This window comes from Colobus angolensis, unplaced genomic scaffold (genome assembly GCF_000951035.1).
Source record: "Colobus angolensis palliatus isolate OR3802 unplaced genomic scaffold, Cang.pa_1.0 Scaffold476, whole genome shotgun sequence".
NCBI lineage: Eukaryota > Metazoa > Chordata > Mammalia > Primates > Cercopithecidae > Colobus > Colobus angolensis.
Window position 1 is genome coordinate 130,764 of NW_012118221.1, and position 20,490 is coordinate 151,253.

Consider the following 20,490-nt stretch of genomic DNA (forward strand, 5'->3'; position numbering starts at 1 on the left):
TCACGAGGTCAGGAGATCGAGACCATCCTGGCTAACACGGGTCTCTACTAAAAATACAAAAAAACTAGCCGGGCGAGGTGGCGGGCACCTGTAGTCCCAGCTACTCTGGAGGCTGAGGCAGGAGAATGGCGTGAACCCGGGAGGTGGAGCTTGCAGTGAGCTGAGATCCGGCCACTGCACTCCAGTCCCGGGGACAGAGCGAGACTCCGCCTCAAAAAAAAAAAAAAGAATTAATACCAAGTCTTCACAAACTCTTTCAAAAAACAGAAGGAACATATCCTATCTCATTTTTTAAAACCAGTATTTCCCTGATACCCAAACCAGTAGAAAAGAAAACTACAAATATCTTTTATGAATGTGAACACAAAATTCTCAACAAAATACTAGCAAACTGAATCCAGCATCATATAAAAAGAATTATGCACTGTGACCAATTGGGATTTATTCCAGGAACACAAGGTTGGTTCAATATCCAAAAACCAATAAATGTAATATAATACATCAATAGAATAAAAACCAAAAAAAATTCTCAGTTTGATCATTTCAATAGACAAAGAAAAAACATTCGAAAAAATCCAACACCCCTTCATGATAAAAACACTCAACAAACTAAGAATAAAAGGAAACTTCCTCAACCTAATAAAAGGCATCTATGAAAAATCCATATCTAATACCATACTTAGACTGAATGATTTCCCCATAAGATTAGGAACAAGACAAGGATGTCTGCTCTTGCCACTTCTATTAAACATTGCACTGGAGATTCTAGTCAGCATAATTAGCATAATCTCTTTCTTTTGCCTATTAAACCTCTGCTCCTAAACTCACTCCTCGTGCATGTCCACGTCCTTTATCTCCTTGGCACGAGATGATGAAAAAGAAATAAAAGGCATCCAGACCAGCAAAAAAGTAAAACTATATCTATTCACAGATGACATGATCTTCTATGCAGAAAATCCTAAGGAATCCACTAAACAACTATGAGAACCAATAAACAAGTTCAGCAAAGTTGTATGATAATGATATAAGAATAAATTATTTAGGCAGGCAGTGAGGGTACGGGATCCTCAGTAAGGTTTTCCTTTTAATGAAAAGCAGCCCCAAATCATTTTCTTTTCTAACAAAAAGCAGCCTGTAAAATCGTGCTGCAGACACAGACACGCAAGCTGGAAGCTTGCAAAGGTGAATGCCAGCAGTTATGCCAACAGGAAAAGGCTACCTGGGACTAGGCATGTTCAAAATGGTGGTTCCATCTTCTCTTCTCTTTGCCAAACCACGTGTACAGTAAGGAGAAGACAATATGGCCCCAGCCAGGCAAAGATCAATTTGCATAATAAGAGTAGAGTGCGGCAACCAGCCTTCCCCTTGCTTATGTAACTGTCACACCTGGCCAAACCAATCTGTGAGTCCTACGTAAATCAGACACCACCTCCTCAAGTCTGCCTATAAAATCTCATACAGTCTGCCGCAGGCCAGATTTTCCTTTAGGAGGCCCCTCTTTCCCACCAGGGAGAGAGTTGTTCTCCTTTCTCTTTCTTTTGCCTATTAAACCTCTGCTCCTAAACTCACTCCTCGTGCATGTCCACGTCCTTTATCTCCTTGGCACGAGATGATGAACCCCAGGTATTTACCCCAGACAATGACACCACTTCAATATGAACTCAGTATACAAAAATAAGTTGTATTTTTATGCCCGTGCAAAGAAAAATTTGAAATGAAATTAAGAAAACTCCATTCATGATAGCATCAAAAAGAATAAGATATTCAATAATAAATTTTACAAAACAAGTGCAAAATATATGCTTTGAAAACTACAAAACATTGTTGAAAAAATTATGGAAGATCTAAATAAATGGCAAAACATTCTAAACTCACAAATTAGAATAAGAGTTAACATTTTTAAGACAGCAATACCTCCAAACTAATCCACAGATACAGTGTAATCCATATCAGAATATCAGATGTCTTTTTTGCAAAAATTGAGAAGCTGATCTTAAAATTCATATGGAATTGGAAGGGACCTAGAACAGCCAAAACAATCTTGGAAAAGTAAATAAAGTAGAAAGACTCACACTTCCTGATTTCAAACTTACTACAAAGCAATAGTTATTAAGACAGTGTGTCAGCTGGGTGTGGTGGTGGCTCATGCCCATAATCTCAACACTTTAGGAGTCCGAGGCAGGCAGATTGCTTGAGCCCAGCCATTCAAGACCAGCTGAGGCAACATAGTGAAATCCTGTGTCAACAAAAAATTTAAACATTAGCCAGGTTTGGTGGTGCACTCCTGTAGTCCCAACTACTCAGGAGGCTGAGGTGGGAGGATTGCTTGAGCCTGGAAGGTGGAGGTTGCTGTGAGCCGAGACCATGCCACTGTGCTCCACCCTGGGCAACAGAGTGAGATCTTGTCAAAAAAAAAAAGAAAAGAAAAGAAAAAAAGGAAAGAAAGTGTGTTGCTGGAAAAAGGACAGCCTTACAGATCAATGGAACAGAACTGAGATTCTAGAAATAAGCCCTTATGAAACCACCTTTGCAAAATTATGACTGAGACAGTGAAGGAAATCTAACTTAACTGACTCCATCTTGCTTCTAACCTCCAAGCTGTCCTTGCTCATTCCTGGGCGTAGGCTGGACTAACTTCGGGAGAAACTTCGTTTATAGTTTGTAGTTTAAGACAAAGATAGTAATAACCCTTTCCCAAAGCAGACTTCCTTCTTGCCTGAGGACCAGATTGCCTTTGTAGGACTAACATTAGCCACAAGATCAGAAATCATGGTTTAGGAGTCATGTAGCTGGAAGCTACAAGATTCTGACCCTCCATAAACTGCTCCTAAGATCAGTGCTTGAGATATTTTGCAAACCCTGCATTTGATGGATCAGCTGGCACCACTCACACTGCTAAACTGGCTCATCTGAGCTCATGGCCATCCCTGACCTGGGGAACTGACTCAGTGCAACAAGACAGTTTCGACTCCCTGTGATTTTAAACCTGACCAATCAGAACTCCCAGCTTACTGGCCTCCCCCTACTCACCAAGTTGTCCTTAAAAACTCTGCTCCCTGAATGCCCAAGGAGACTGATTTGAGTAATAATAAAACTCCAGTCTCCTACACAGCCGGCTCTGCATAAGGTATTCTATCTGTATTACAATTCCCGTCTTGAATCGGCTCTGTCTAGGCAGCGGGCAAGGTGAACCCCTTGAACAGTTACACTTACAACTATGGTCAACTGAATTCCAAAAAGGGTCCAACACCATAATAGGGAAAGAACAATATTTTCAACAAATGGTGCTGGGACAACAACTGGATAGCCACATGCAAAAGAATGAACTTGGACTCTTACCTTATAGTATATACAAACATTAATTCAAATGGATCAGACTTAAATGCAAGAGCTAAAGTCGTAACTCTTAGAAGAAAATGTAACTGTAAATCTTCATAATCCTGCATTTGGCAAACAATTTTGAAATATGATACCAAAAGCATAGGCAACAGAAGAAACAGATAAATTGGACTTCTCAAAATTAAAAACATTTGAAAATCAAAAGACATAATTGGCTGGGTGCAGTGGCTCAGTGCACCCAGGGTGCAGTGCTGTAATCCCAGCACTTTGGGAGGCCGAGGCTGGCAGATCACGAGGTCAGGAGATCGAGACTATCCTGGCTAACACGGTGAAACCCCGTCTCTACTAAAATTACAAAAAAAAATAGCTGGGCATCGTGGCGGGCGCCTGTAGTCCCAGCTACTCGGGAGGCTGAGGCAGGAGAATGGCATGAATCTGGGAGACGGAGCTTGCAGTAAGCTGAGATCACGCCACTGCACTCCAGCCTGGGCAACAGAGTGAGACTCCATCTCAAAAAAAAAAAAAGACATAATCAAGAAAGTGAAGACACAACTCATAACATGGAAGAACATATTTGCAAATCACATATCTGATAAGGAATTTGTATCTGGGATATGTAGAAAATTCTTACAACTCAATAATTAAAAAAAAACTCATTTTAAAAATAGACAAAGGATCTGAACAGACATTTCTCCAAGGACATTATACAAATGGCCAATAAGCACACACAAAAAAAGACATTCAACCTCATTAGACATTAGGGAAATGTAAAGCAAACCCACAATGAGATACCACTTCACACCCATTAGAGTAGCTAGAATAAAAAAGTCAGGCTTCAGCGTGGTGGCTCACACCTATCACCCTAACACTTTGGGAGGCTGAGGCGGGAGGATCGCTTAAGCCCAGGAATTCAAAATCAGCCTAGTCAACATAGCGAGACCCTGTCTCTACAAAAGAAAAAATTAAAAATTAGCCAGTCATAGGCCGGGCACAGTGGCTTGCATCTGTAATCTCAGCAATTTGGGAGGCTGGGGCAGGTCGATCACGAGGTCAGGAGTTCGAGACCAGCCTGACCAACATGGTGAAACCCCATCTCTACGAAAATACAAAAAAAAACTTAGCTGGGTGTGGTGGCATGCACCTGTAGTCCCAGCTACTCAGAAGGCTGAGGCAGGAGAATTGTTTGAACCCGGGAGGTGGATGTTGCAGTGAGCCGAGATCATACCACTGCACTCCAGTCTGGTGACAAAGAGAGACTCTGTCTCAAAAAACAAATATAAAAACAAAAATATATAAAGATAGAGAAGACAGTAGTAATTGCTTAGGGTTAGGGAGGGAGTTCAGAGGCGTAGGGGTGTCATAGATAAAGGGTATGGGGTTTTTACTGAGGTGAGGAAAATTGACTGTGGTGATGGTTGTACATATCTGTGAATACACTAAAAACCACTGAAATTTACTTCAAATGGATGAATCATATTATATAAACATATCTCAATAATGCGGTTTTTAAAAATGATATAATATGGCTGATACCAGGTCTGGGGCAAAAACATGTAAAAAATGAGTCTGGACTGCTATCTTGTCAGTCAGGTCACAAGGGAATTATCAGAGACTATATACTAGGTCCTGTTAAAAGGACTTGGAAAGTCCCTTGAAAAGGCACCCTTCACTCATGTCCGTGTGAAGAGACCACAGGCTTTGTGTGAGCAACAAGGCTGTTTATTTCACCTGGGGTGCAGGTGGGCTGAGTCCAAAAAGGGAGTCAACGAAGGGTGATAGGGGTGGGGCCGTTTTATAGTATTTGGGTAGGTGGTGGAAAATCACAAAGGGGGTTGTTCTCTGGCAGGCAGGGGCAGGGGACACAAGGTGCTCAGTGGGGGAGCTTTTGAACCAGGATGAGCCAGAAAAAGGAATTTCACAAGGTAATGTCATCAGTTAAGGCAGGAACAGGCCAATTTCACTTCTTTTATGATTCTTCAGTTACTTCAGGCCATTTGGATGTATACGTGCAGGTCACAGGGGATATGATGGCTTAGCTTGGGCTCAGAGGCCTGACAGCACCCATTGATTTTGAACTTCAATAATAATAATAATTGTGTCCAGGCTTAGACTACGATACCCGAAAGTATGGTGCTTTGGCATGATACATACTTTGAACTGAAGGAGATTAGAAAGGCCTCAGGAACAAAATCTCTCTGACCTTCTCCTGCCCCCCTTTCTCCCCGAAGGTGTATCATAGAAACCAGGATTCCTCTTCCACCTGCCCACCTCCTGAGCAACTAGAATTTCTCTTCCCCAAAGCAAGCCATAAAACATAGAATGGTCACTCTCTGATCCACCTCCCTCGAAAGTAAGTCATAAGACCCTCATTCCAGAGAAGTCCTGCCCAAACCTGGAAGGAAGGAATGCGAAACAGAGAGGCCAAGAAGAATCTGAACAAACAGGCCTTGCTAGGTTTATTACCATTAGATCATACTCCTTTTGCTCAATCATGTTTCTCTACAACTATTCACTCCTTTCAGCAAACTTAGCATAAAATCAGACTGTGTTCTCCCTGGGTCTTTGGGTTTTCATTTATGAAGGTTTCCATGTCACATAGAGCTTTGTTAAATTTGTCATGCTTTTCTCTTGCTAACTCATCTTTTGTTATAAGGGTATTGGCTGTGACTCTTGTTACAGGTAGGGAAAAGGTATTATCTTTATTTTTTTATTTTTTTTGAGATGGAGTTTCACTCTTGTTGCCTAGGCTGGAGTGCAGTGGTGCGATCTCGGCTCACCGCAACCTCCGCCTCCCGGGTTCAAGCAATTTTCCTGCCTCAGTCTCTTGAGTAGGTGGGATTACAGGCATGCACCACCACACCTGGCTAGTTTTGTATTTTAAGTAGAGATGGGGTTTCTACATGTTGGTCAGGCTGGTCTTGAACTCCTGACCTCAGGTGATCCGCCCACCTCGGCCTCCCAAAAGTTCTGGGATTACAAGCGTGAACCACCGTGCCCAGCCGGGAAAAGGTATTATCTTTTTGCCCCAATAATTGCAATGCATTGAAACCCATTAAATATGTTTAAGTCCATGAGTTCATAATGATATTTCTAAAAAAATTAATGAGTTGCCTTTGGAAGTCACCTTTTGGAGCCAATTCATCTTTAAAATTGATAAATAAATCAAGCATTTACCCAGTTTCTCTATATGAACTATACCATTAGGTAACCAAATAAGGGGGAAAGTATTCAAGTAATAAATTAAAAAGAGACGATAAACTTCCATAGTAATGAAATATGATAATATTAGGGTAAACAGAAACTGGGTGAGGACTATGTGGTAACTCTCTATACTATCTTTGCAACTTTTCTGTAAATCTAAAATTATCCCAAAATAAAGTTTACTTAAAAAAAAAAAAAGGCTAGGATGGCTATTAAACAACAGAACATAACAGTAAGTGCTAGCAAAGACATGGAGACACTGAAACCCTCACACTCAGCTAGTGGGAATGTAAAATGGTACAAACACTATGGAAAACAATCTGGCAGTTCTTCAAAGACTAAACATAGAGTTACCATATGACCCACAATTCTAACTCCTAAGTATATACCCAAAAGAAATGAAAACATGACCCAGCCATCCCATTACTGGGTATATATCCAAAGGATTATAAATCATGCTGCTATAAAGACACATGCACATGTATGTTTATTGCGGCACTATTCACAATAGCAAAGACTTGGAATCAACCTAAATGTCCATCAGTGACAGACTGGATTAAGAAAATGTGGCACATATACACCATGGAATACTATGCAGCCATAAAAAAGGATGAGTTCGTGTCCTTTGTAGGGATATGGATGAAGCTGGAAACCATCATTCTCAGCAAACTATCACAAGAACAGAAAACCAAACACTGCATGTTCTCACTCATAGGTGGGAACTGAACAATGCGATCACTTGGACTCTGGAAGGGGAACATCACACACCGGGGCCTATTATGGGGAGGAGGGAGGGGGGAGGGATGGCATTGGGAGTTATACCTGATGTAAATGACGAGTTGATGGGTGTTGACGAGTTGATGGGTGCAGCACACCAACATGGCACAAGTATACATATGTAACAAACCTGCATGTTGTGCACATCTACCCTAGAACTTAAAGTATAATAATAAAAAAAAGAAAACATATGTCCATACAAAAACAAGTACACAAACGCTCATAGCAGCATTACCCATAATAGCTAAAAAGTAAAAACAACCCAAATGTCCATCAACTGATGAATGGGTAAATAAAAAGAGCTCTAACCATTCAGTGGAATATTATTCAGCCATCAAGAGAAATAAAGTGGGCTGGGCGCAGTGGCTCATGCCTGTAATACCAGCACTTTGGGAGGCCGAGGCCGGCAGGTCACAAAGTCAGGAGATGAAGACCATCCTGGCTAACACGGTGAAACCCCTGTCTCCACTAAAAATACAAAAAGTTAGCCAGGCGTGGTGGTGGGCGCCTGTAGTCCCAGCTACTTGGGAGGCTGAGGCAGGAGAATGGTGTGAACCCAGGAGGTGGAGGTTGCAGTGAGCCGAGATCGCGCCACTGCACTCCAGCCTGGGCGATGGAGCGAGACTCCTTCTCTAAAAAAAGAAAAAAGAAATAAAGTGCTGGCTGGGCACAGTGGCTCAGGCCTGTAATCCCAGCATTTTGGGAGGCCGAGGTGAGCAGATCACTTGAGGTCAGGAGTTCGAGACCAAATGGCAAAACCCCGTCTCTGTTAAAAAAAAAAAAAAAGAAATGAAGTACTAATACATGCTATGTTAAGTGAAAAGAGCTAGTCCCAAAGGATCATATATTATATAATTCTACTTATATGAAATGTCTGGAATAGGCAAATCCATAGAGAATGAAAGCAGATAGGAGTTTATCTAGGCCTGGAAGGGTCGGGAGGAAATAGAGAGTTAAAATGGGTATGGGGTTTCGTTTTGGGGTGATAAATATGTTCTAAAATTACTATGGTTATGGTTGTACAACTCTGTGAATATACTGTAAACGACTTAATTGTGCATTTTAAATGGGTGACTTGTATGATATATGAATCATATCTCAAAAAAGCCTAAACTAAATGGATGCGCATTTGGGTGATAAAACTATCTTTAAAATGCAAGGAAATGGCCAGGCCTGGTGGCTCACACCTGTAATCCCAGCACTTTGGGACGCTGAGGCAAGAGGACCACTTTAAGGCAGGAGTTCGAGACAAGCCTGAGCAACACAGTGAGATCTATCTCTATTATTTTAAAAAATGCAAGGAAATGATTGCAATAAAAATCAGTATCGTGGTTGCTTTGTTGGGAATGGAGCATGTTACAACTGCAGTAGGGCACACAAAGGGTTTTCTGGGGTGGCGGGCAAAATCCTATTTTTTGATCAGGTGGTGGAGCTATCCATTTGTTATGTGAGATATTCTGTGTCTGTGTTTTCTTTTACAATAAAAAAGTTATCAAAACAGACTCACTAGCAAATTTGTTTCAAATGTAATATGAAGTCTCCTAGAATCCAATCTTACTGTGGGCCAGGCACCAAGTTTGGTTATGTATAAGAGATTATGCCTTCTTCAAGGAACTTAACTTTTAGTGAGACGTTAAAAAAAAAAAAAAAAAAGAGCTAGAGAAAGAACTAGCCCATGTTAAATATTAACTGACACAAAATTTACAGATAATGTACTAAAAGATGTAGAATAGGACTGGGGGGCTAGGGAGTATATCAGAAAAGGAATTTAAGCTACATCATGAAAAGAGGGTAAAACTGAGACAGAGAGATCTTACGCAGGCTACATTATGCCCAGAGGCAAAAAAGAAATGAAGAAAAAATTTTTGAGGACTTTGAGTAAGAGTAGATAATATTTATTGAGCATATATCAAATCATTTAATCCTCACCACAAACCTACGAAGTGAGTCCTATTATTATTTCCATTTTATAGATGAAGTAACTGAGGTACAGAGACAGTCTGTACAGGGCATCAACGGTAGGTACAGTTGAAAAGGTACCCAGGGGAATGGACTGTGAACCCAGACTACCTGGGTTAGAATCCTGGCTCAGTTCTGCTATTAAGCAGCTATGTGATTTCAGGCAAATTACTTTACCTCTGTGCCTTAGTGTTCTACTATTTAAAATGAGAATGCTAATAGTAGCAACTTCATCACAGGGTTGTTGTAAAGATTAAATTATTTGATGTATATAAAGCATTTAGAACAGTTTCTGGCAAAAAGTAAGTACTCATTAATATTACATATTATTATGACAGAATAATAATTTCTAGGAAAAGCACATGAGAATTATTCTCCTCCACGTATTCTATTAAATCAGGTATTAAATTACATACTTTTATCTCTTTATGTTCAAGACTGATTATTTATATTTTAGGCTGCTGTTTTATGTTAGACCGAGATCATGCTACTTTTGAGGCAATTCTCCTGTTTCAGCCTCCCAAGTAGCTGGGACTACAGGCACACGCCACCACACCTGGCTAATTTTTGCACCTAAAACAGTACAATTTAAAATTATTTGCCAGTCTTCACAAAGAGGGTACCATTTTTCGAGGAAATGGGAAACTCGGCAGTTCCTACTGCAACACTGGCAGAGTAAGATAAATGATTTCAAAGATTTGCAGAATGTATAGGCTAAAGATAAACAGAAGAGGGAACTCTGCTGAGGGCATGGCACAGCTTAAAGCAAATATAGATACACTCTGAGGGATGTCTGCATAGGTCTTCTGGGGCTGTGTCCATTCAACGCGTGAGAGCTGAGAGAGTGCAGCAGTAGCAGTAGCCAGCAATGCAGGTACCTAAAGAATCTGTTATGTTACCTTTAAAGGTGTCCCTCTTCTTAGCCCCAACCAAGATGCAGAGGGCAGAGTGTGTCAGTATTAGGGGTGACAGATATACAAGAATATACCAAGGGATAAAAGAGATACCTAGGAGGCTGGGCACGGTGACTCACACCTGTAATCCTAGCACTTTGGGAGGCGGAGGCAGGTAGATCACCTGAGGTCAGGAGTTCAAAACCAGCCTGACCAATATTGTGAAACCCCATCTCTACTAAAAATACAAAAATTAGCCAGGAGTGGTGGCATGCGCCTGTAGTCCCAGCTACTCGGGAGGCTGAAATAGGAGAATTGCTTGAACCTGGGAGGCGGAGGTTGCAGTGAGCTGAGATTGCACCACTGCGCTCCAGCCTGGGCGACAGAGCAATACTCTGTCTCAAAAAACAAAAAAAAGAAAGATACCTAAGAAAGGCTGACAGGATTCCAAAATATACATACTTTCCATAAGAAGTCTCTTTTAATACTAATTCTGGAGCTCTATACCAGCGTGTGGCCACATAGTCCGTATAAATGTCCCCAGGAGCTGCTAGTGTTCGTGCAAAACCAAAATCACAGAGCTTAATAATTCCTGACTGGGATACTAAAATATTCTCAGGTTTTATATCGCGATGAATGATCTAAAAACAAACAGAATACAAAATACATTAAAATGAGATTTCATTATCCAGAACCTCTCAAAAATTATACTGAGAAAATCTAGCTAATTAAGATAGCAAAGCTATTTCCTTACCACATGCAAAGGATGAATTACACAATGCAAATATAGTTATGTTTTCAATTCTTGCGCCATCCACCACCTCAAAATAAAATGAAGCTAAGAAAACAGACATAATACTAAAAAGGCAAATCACATTCATGTAAGAAAAACCAAAAGAACTTAATGAGGCTGGGAGTGGTGGCTCATGCCTGTAAACCTAGTACCTTGGGAGGCCAAGGCAGGAGGATCACTTGAGGCCACTGTAACAGAGTGAGACCCTGTCTCAAAAAAAAAAAGGAAAAGAAAAGAAAGGAAAAGAACTTATTGAAATTTTACTTTCCTTTAACTCTGTCACACTCCAGTTCCAGCCCTTTCATGTCCTTCACAGCTAAACCTCTTGAAGACATTATCTGTACTCATAGTCTTCACTTTCTGACCCAGTCACTCAAGATAATTAACCTTCTCTTTTACTCCTACATTGCATTAAACTTCTCTAGCCAAAGTCATCTACATTTTTCCTACATCCAATAGCCACCTCTCCGCCCATATTTACTTGGTTTCTTAGCATAAAAACAATGCCAACTATTCCTCCATTCCTGGTTTCTCAGACCTAAAATGTTCCCAATCTCCTCCTATCTACCTGGCAGCTACTCTTTCTCTGTTTCTAAAACATAGGATCCTTGTCTTAGGCTTTCCTCTCTTCATTTATTGATATATATTGATCAGGAAACTTGAGTTTCCTGGTCAATCTCATGTACACTCTTTTTTGGGGGGTGCCGGAGCCACTTTTGTCACTTTGTTATAGGAACAACACTCTTGGGCTTCTCCCTACCTACTGGCTGCTCCATCTGAGTCTGATCAACTCTTTTTAAGAAATTGTTTTTTAAAGAGATAGGGTCTTGCTCCATTGCCCAGACCAGAGTGCAAAGGCACAATCGAAGCTCACTGCAGCCTCAAACTCCTGGGCTCAAGCGAGGAGCCTACCACCTGAGACAATCCTACCAGCTCAACCTCCTGAGTAGCTAGGACTACAAGCGCGTGCCTGTAGTCCTACAGCCTACAGTATTGGGACTACTGGCTAATTAAACATTTTTTTTTGTAGAGACAGGGTCTGGTTATGTTGTCCAGGCGGATCATGAGTGCTGGGCTGAAGTGATCTTCCTGCCTCAGCCTTCCAAAGCACTAGGATTGTAGGTGTCAACCACCACACCAGGCCTGAATTATTTTTTAACATTTTGTTAATTTTAATTGATAAATTAAAATTGTATATATTATGTACATGTTGTTTTGAAATATGTATACATTGTAAAATTAGCTAAATCAAGCTAATTAACATTACCTCACACACTTATTTTTTTGGGGTGAGAACACTTAAATTCTACTCTCAGCAATTTTCAAGAATACAATCATTAGCTACCATTTTGTATAATAGATCTCTTGAACTTACTCCTTCTTTCTGACTGAATTTTTGTATCCCTTGACCAATATCTCCCCAGCTACCCCCACTCTAGCCCGTGGTAACTACCATTCTACTCTCTACTTCTAAGAGTTGCACTTTTATAGATTCTGTATGTAATTGAGATCACGCGGTATTTGTCCTGTGCGTGACTTATTTCACTTACCATAACGTCCTCCAGGTTCATCCACATCATCACAAATGACAGGATTTCCTTCTATTTTTATGGCTGAATAGTGCTCCATCATGTATACATACCGCATTTTCTTTATGCATTCATCCTTAATGGACACTTAGGTTGATTTTTTTTTCTTTTCTTTTTTTTTTAGATGGAGTCTTGCTCTGTCACCCAGGCTAGAGTGCACTGGCATGATCTTGGCTCACTGCAACCTATGCCTCCTGGGTTCAAGCAATTCTCCTGCCTCAGCCTCCTATGTAGCTGGGATTACAGGGACACACCACCACGCCTGGCTAATTTTTGTATTTTTAGTGGAGATGGGGTTTCACCAGGTTATCCAGGCTGGTCTCAAACTCCTCATCGCAAGTGATTTGCCTGCCACAGACTCCCAAAATGCTGGGATTACAGGTGTGAGCCATTGCACCCAGACTCCTTTGCCCATTTTTTATTTTTATTTTTTAAAGACACAGGGTTTCACCCTGTTGCCTGGGCTGGTCTTGAACTCCTGGACTCAAACTATCCTTTCACCTTGGCCTCTCAAAGTGCTGGGATTATAGGCATGAGCCACTGCACCTGGTCCTTTGCCCAATTTTTAATCACGTTATTTGTTTTCTTACTATTGATTTATTTGAGTTCCTTATATATTCCAGATATTAACCTCTTATTAGATATATGGTTTGCAAGTGTTTTCTCTAATTCTGTGGGTTCTCTCTTCTCTCTATTGATTGTTTCCTTGGATATGCATACTTTTTTGTTTGATGTAATCCCATTTGTCTATGTTTGCTTCTGTTGCCTGTGCTTTTGGGTTCATATCCAAAAAGTTATTACCCAGATCCAATGTTATAGAACTTTTCCCATGTTTTCTTCTAGTAGTTTTACAGTTTCAGACCTTACATTTAAATCTTTAATCTATTTTTAGCTTATTTTTGTATAAGAGTCATCTACTCTTATAGCTGTAGTAACTGTCCAGATACTACTGATAATTTCAACATTTCTCTGTCTAACAGATATTTCTCCTGGTTTCCACAAGAAGTAAAAGTCCACAATAAATCCCACAAACTAGGTACAGGTCCTTTAAATTAAGCAAATCTAAAACTAACACATCTTCTTCTCCCCCAAACCTACTGGTTCTCAACAATCTGCTATTACAGTGAATGGAACCACCACTTACTCCATAAATCAAGCCAGAAACAACGGGCATTTTTCTCCCTCCCCACACTCCTTTAACCTATCTACTGCTCTTCCTAGTTCAGGTCTCCTCAGCTGTCTCACAAAAGTAATACACAAGTCTATCAGTTGGTCTCCCTGAATTCACATTCGTGCTCTCCAATTCAGTCTCCACAATGAAGTCACAGAACTATTTTAAAATCAGATGCGTGATTGTGTCACTTTTTTTTTTTTTTTTTTTTTGAGATGGAGCCTCACTTTGTCACCAGGCTGGAGTGCAGTGACGGCGCAATCTTGCCTCACTGTAACCTCTGGCTCCTGGGTTCAAGCTATTCTCCTGCCTCTGTCTCCTGAGTAGCTAGGACTACAGGACTACAGGCACGTGCCACAATGCCCAGTTAATTATTGTATTTTTAGTAGAGATGGGGTTTCACCATGTTGGCCAGAATGGTCTCGATCTCCTGACCTAGTGATCCGCCCGCCTCAGCCTCCCAAAATGCTGGGATTACAGGAGTGAGCCACTGTGCCAGGCCTGATCATGTCATTTCTTTGCTTCAAGGATTCCTCATCCTGCAGGATAAATTTTAAACTCCCTAAAATGGCTTATAAGGCCTTGCGAGATTCGGCCCCTACTTATCCTCTTAACCTCCTTTCCCTAGCCTATAGAATATTAGTTTCCCGATTTGCCAGGGTTTGTCTAATCTCTGTGCATTTGTTGATGCTGCTCCAACTGCCTGGCCAAGTCAGCTATTTCCTCAGGACTCAGCTTGTATGTTAGTATTAGATGCTCCTTCTACATGTTCACATCAATCTGCACTTTCCCCTTCATAGCATCTGTCATGCAGTACTGTTAACTGCCTGTTTACTTGTCTGAAACCCCCACTAAACCATAAGCTCCGTGAGGGCAAGATGCACATCTGTCTTGTTCAATTAATATCCCGTGTTCAGTACAGTGCCTAGAACAAAGAAGGCATTTACAAATTTTATCAAATGAATTACAGAAGCACATACTCATCACCTGTAAAGTATCACAGCAGAAGTAGAAATGTCTCAGTGACAGAAATCTGGGATCTTTCCTTGTTTATACAACTTACTACCATAAATCTTTGAGACTGGCTCTTGTTCTGACTCAATCTCCCTCCATAAATAGCCAAAAAATTAATTTAGGGTAAGCCTTTCTAATTGAGCCACTTTAAAGTTGTCATCTGTCAAAATATATAAATCCTTTTTTACTACCACAATTTTCATTGAGTGCCTACTATATGCCAGGCACTATTCCAAGACCTAAGGATATAATGTGAACAAAAATAGACATTAAAAAGCACATTAAGATACCGCTTCAGGGGCCAGGCATGGTGGCTCACGCCTGTAATCCCAGCACTTTGGGAGGCCAAGGCAGGTAGATCATGAGGTCAGGAGATCAAGACCATCCTGGCCAACATGGTGAAACCCCGTCTCTACTAAAAGTCCAAAAATTAGCCGGGCATGGTGGCATGTGCCTGTAGTCCCAGCTACTCAGGAGGTTGAGGCAGGAGAATTGCCTGAACCCGGGAGGCGGAGGTTGCAGTGAGCCGAGATCGTGCCATTGCACTCCAGCCTGGGCAACAAGAGTGAAACTACATCTCAAAAAAAAAAAAAAAAAATCATCTGAAATTTGGAAATATTAAGAAAAGAAAGTTTTAGCAGGGCTTGGGGGCATGCACCAGTAGTCCCAGCTACTCGGGAGCCTTAGTTGGGAGGATTACTTGAACCCAAGAGTTCAAGGCTACAGTGAGCTATGATTGCACCACTGTACTCCAGCCTGGGCAACAGACTGAAACCTCATCTCTTAAAAAATATCTATATACACCAGGCATGGTGGCTTACGCCTGTAATCCCAGCACTTTGGGAGGCCGAGGTGGGAGGATCACTCGAGGTCAGGAGTTCAAGACCAGCCTGGCTAAAGTAGTGAAACCTCATCTCTACTAAAAATACAAAAATTAGCCAGATGTGGTGGTGCACACTGTAGTCCCAGTTACTCGGGAGACTGAGGCAGGAGAATCGCTTGAACCCAGGAGGTGGAGGTTGTGGTAAGCCGAGATTGCACCATTGCACTCTAGCCTGGACAACAAGAGTGAAACTACATCTCAAAAAAAAAAAAAAAATCATCTGAAATTTGGAAATATTAAGAAAAGAAAGTTTTAGCAGGGCTTGGGGGCATGCACCAGTAGTCCCAGCTACTCGGGAGCCTTAGTTGGGAGGATTACTTGAACCCAAGAGTTCAAGGCTACAGTGAGCTATGATTGCACCACTGTACTCCAGCCTGGGCAACAGACTGAAACCTCATCTCTTAAAAAATATCTATATACACCAGGCATGGTGGCTTACGCCTGTAATCCCAGCACTTTGGGAGGCCGAGGTGGGAGGATCACTCGAGGTCAGGAGTTCAAGACCAGCCTGGCTAAAGTAGTGAAACCTCATCTCTACTAAAAATACAAAAATTAGCCAGATGTGGTGGTGCACACTGTAGTCCCAGTTACTCGGGAGACTGAGGCAGGAGAATCGCTTGAACCTGGGAGGCAAACGTTGCAGTGAGCCAAGATCGCGCCACTGCACTCCAGTCTAGGTGACGGAGTGAGGCTCCATCTCAAATATAAATAAATAAATAAATAAATAAATAAAAATAAATAATATCTAAAGAGCCACTTCACTCATGGCTGCCTTAATTCTCAAAGGTAATTAGCCTCACAACATTCTGTGAGGTAAGGGACAGGGATAATTTTACTCCAGGTTCCAGATAAGAACAAGAGAATAAAAGAATGTGGGTACTTCTGTCTAGGCCTCCTTCTCTGCTGTTCTCCAACACTCCACAGATCTCTTCCATGCTTGGTGATGAGAACTACCTCTTATTTTTTCCTTCCATTTCTGGGAGAATGATCTATTCTTACCTCTTCAACCACAGTCTCTAAGAGGAAGATTCTCAAATCTGTATATTCAGTTCTGAAAACTTCCAAAGTCATGATATAATTGGTTAGCCACTATTTTTATTTAGAAATTCTCACTATCCCTTAAAATACATTAATATATCTTAATGCAATTCCCACTTCTAAATTCAGTTATTGACAATGGCACTTCTGCTCTCCAATTAAAAATACGGTAATACTACTAAAAATACAAAAATTGTCCTGGTGTGGTGGCTCATGCCTGTAATCCCAGCACTTTGGGATGTGGCAGGCGGATCACGAGGTCAGAAGTACAAGATCAGCCTGACCAACATGGTGAAACCCCGTCTCTACTAAAAATACAAAAATTAGCCAGGCATGGTGGCACGCACCTGTAATCCCAGTTACTTGGGAGGCTGAGGCAGGAGAATCGCTTGAATCCAGGAGGCGGAGGTTGCAGTGAGATCACGCCATTGCACTCCAGCCTGGGCGACAGAGCAAGACTCCATCTCAAACTAAACTGAACTAAACTAAACTAAAAAATACAAAAATTAGCCAGGCATGGTGGCACGCACCTGTAATCCCAGTTACTTGGGAGGCTGAGGCAGGAGAATCGCTTGAATCCAGGAGGCGGAGGTTGCAGTGAGATCACGCCATTGCACTCCAGCCTGGGCGACAGAGCAAGACTCCATCTCAAACTAAACTGAACTAAACTAAACTAAAAAATACAAAAATTAGCCAGGCCTGGTGGCAGGAACCTGTAATCCCAGCTACTCAGGAGGCTGAAGCTGGAAGAAATGCTTGAACCCGGAAGGCAGAAGTTGCAGTGAGCCGAGATCCTGCCATTGTACTCCAGCCTGGGCAACAGAGAGAGACTCCGTCTCGAAAAAAATACTGTAATAACCTCTGATTTCACCCTTTGTTTTCATCTCTCTCATACTTAATTAGTTCCCAAGTCCTGTGATTTTCCTTTTGAAATATTTCTATCCTATCCCTCTGCCATCCTTCCTCTCCTTCCCATCGCCACTATCTTAGTCCAAACCGTTACCACCCACACATCTAGACTGTCACAACAGTTTCCCGCCTGATCTCTCTGGGTCTCTATCTACTCATATCTTCTACTCTTGTTAAAATAAAATTAGATTTTGTTTTCATCCAGTCACAGCAATGCTCAAGAACCTTCAATGGGCTGGGTGGGGTGGCATGTGCCTGTAATCCCAGGCAGGAGGATCACTTGAGCCCAGAAGTTGGAGGCTGCAGTGAGCTATGATCATGCTATTGCACTCCCATCTGGGCAACAAAGCAAGACCCTGTCTCAAGAAAAACAAACAAACAAAAAACAACAAAATCTTCAATAGCTTCCCAGGATCCTCAGGAAAGAGTCCACCCTCCTGTGGATAAATTTCAAGGTTCTGGAAAATCTCTCCCCTGGCAACCTGTGTAATCTTATCTTCCTCTACCTGTTGTTCCCTGTAACCTGACTTAACAGCACTCTCTAAAGTCCCCCACTCCGGTCTACTTCTATTTTCACAATGGTACCCCACCTGAATGCATTTTCTTCTCTATTCCAACAAAATCTTAGCTACAGTTCAAAATTCTACTTATTTCAGTTTTACCTCATCTTGGAAGTCTTCTACTGTCAGTTTAGCCCAGACTGATATCTCCTTTTATTCAAGAAACATTTTTAGAGTCTAATACAGACAAGGCTCTAAAAACATACAAAGATAACACAACTATTCTTGACTCCCTACCAGCTTTCTCTTTTTTTCCTTTTCTTTCCTTAACACAACTATTAATTTTCCTGACTCCAAACCAGCTTGCTATATTTATTTAACTTACTTACTTACAGGATCTTGCTCTGTCAACCAGGATGGAGTGGTGTGATCATAGCTCACTGCAGCCTTGACCTCCCAGGCTCAAACAATCCTCCCACCTCGGCCTCACAAGTAGCTGGGAGTACAGTATCGTGCCACGATGCCTGATGCCCAGCTAATTTATTTTTTATTTTTAGTAGAGACAAGGTCTTGCTATGTTGCCCAGGCTGGGCTTGAACTTTTGAGCTCAAGTGATCCTCCTGCCTCAGCCTCTCAAAATACTGAGATTAGAGGTGTGAGCTACTGTGGCCAGCCTACCAGCACTATCTATTGAGCATTTAAAATGTGCCTGACACAGTTTAAATGCTTTATACCTAGTACCTAATTTGATCTTTTAAAAAATCTGTGCCAGGTGCAGTAGCTCACACCTGTAATCCAACATTTCAGGAGGTTGAGGCGGGCAGATCACTTGAGCCCAGGAGTTTGAGACCAGCCTGGGTAACATGGTGAAATCCCATCTCTACAAAAAATTAGCCAGGTGTGGTGGTTGATAGAGGAGGAGCACCATCATCTCGGACAAACACCAAGATGTTTTAAGGAGAGACGGGAGAATTGCTTGAACCCGGGAGGCAGAGGTTGCGGTGAGCCGAAATCGCGCCATTGTACTCCAGCCTGGGCAACAAAAACAAAACATCTCAAAAATAAAACAAACAAATAAAAAACCTGCTGAGCTAAAGGCTTACAAGCCAATGCTAAAGTCAACACTAAAAATCAGAATAGCTGTGATCTTTCCTCTTCCTTGATTTTTCATAGGTTAAATGACAAGGCTTCACACAGCTCAGCCACTTTATATCTCCTTTCTTCCCCTAACGGCTTCCACATTTACTTGCTATTTCCCTGGCCTAATTTCCAGTTCCCAACGCGAAACCTTTTTTTTTGAGGTGGAGTCTCGCTAAACCTCCCTTTATATGAGCAACTCTCCATTAAGCCACAGACCTGACTTCCAATGCTTTAACATACTTTCTCTAATGATAGTGCCCCAGCTGACTACTGATTCTACTAAACATAATTATTGATACTGCCTTTACCATCCCATATTTGGTCTGCCTTATAGTTGCAATTACTGAGTGCTCAATATTTTTTGCTTCTGCAACCAAAAGGTAGTGCTCCCTATTCCCTATCCCCATTTTCAGGATGTCTATTATTATTGTATAGAAAAATACTGTTAGCCACCTTCATAAAAATAAAACAATGTATAAGGAGCACTTATGATTCATATTCATCCTACAAATTGGCTTATTCTGAAGCACTTACATTATTACTGTGAAGATAGTCAATTGCTCGAAGGATCTGGAAGAGGTATTTTCTAAGTCGTTTACTCTCTAGTCCATGACAATAATGTTGTAACTCATCTAATACTGTGTGGTCAATAAATTCAAATACCAAATGAATTTTCTTTTTCTGTCTAAAAAATTCAATCAGATTGACCAGGTTTTCATGATGAAATTGCTAGTGACAAAAGAAACAACACAAATTTTTAATTATTTCAAGCCTAACAATTTGTACATATAACATGTATAAATTTTGAAAAGAAACAGGAATATTCTTAGCTTTGTTCCATACATTTCTTTTTCCTTTCCTTTTCTTTTTTTTTATTTTGAGATGGAGTCTTGCTCTGTTGCCAGGCTGGAGTGTAGTGGCACAATCTTGGCTCAGTGCAACCTCCGCCATCCCATTTCAAGCAATCCTCCTGCCTCAGCCTCCCGAACAGCTGGGATTACAAGCATGCACCACAATGCCCAGCTCATTTTTGTACTTTTAGTGGAAACAGGGTTTCACCATGTCGGCCAGGCTGGTCTCGAACTCCTGACCTCAGGTGATCCTCCTGCCTCGGCCTCCTAAAATCCTGGAATTGCAGGTGTGCACCATCATGCCCAGCCTATGTTCCATGCATTTCAACTGAAATTTTTTTTTTTTTTTTTTTTTGAGGCGGAGTCTCGCTGTGTCGCCCGGACTGGAGTGCAGTGGCCGGATCTCAGCTCACTGCAAGCTCCGCCTCCCGGG

The 20,490-nt window shown here is 41.5% G+C and overlaps 1 protein-coding gene across 2 annotated transcripts in view; it reads right to left on the reverse strand.

Moving 5' to 3' along the window:
• CDKL3 (cyclin-dependent kinase-like 3) overlaps nucleotides 1-20,490 on the reverse strand; it is an 83,086-nt gene that overhangs the window by 51,301 nt on the left and 11,295 nt on the right. For both annotated transcript variants that reach the window (XM_011958806.1, XM_011958807.1), the window contains 2 exons: nucleotides 19,741-19,935; nucleotides 10,632-10,810 (listed from right to left, as the gene is read on the reverse strand). In XM_011958806.1, the coding sequence (XP_011814196.1) occupies nucleotides 10,632-10,810; nucleotides 19,741-19,935 (374 nt within the window). The remainder of the gene's footprint in view (nucleotides 1-10,631; nucleotides 10,811-19,740; nucleotides 19,936-20,490) is intronic.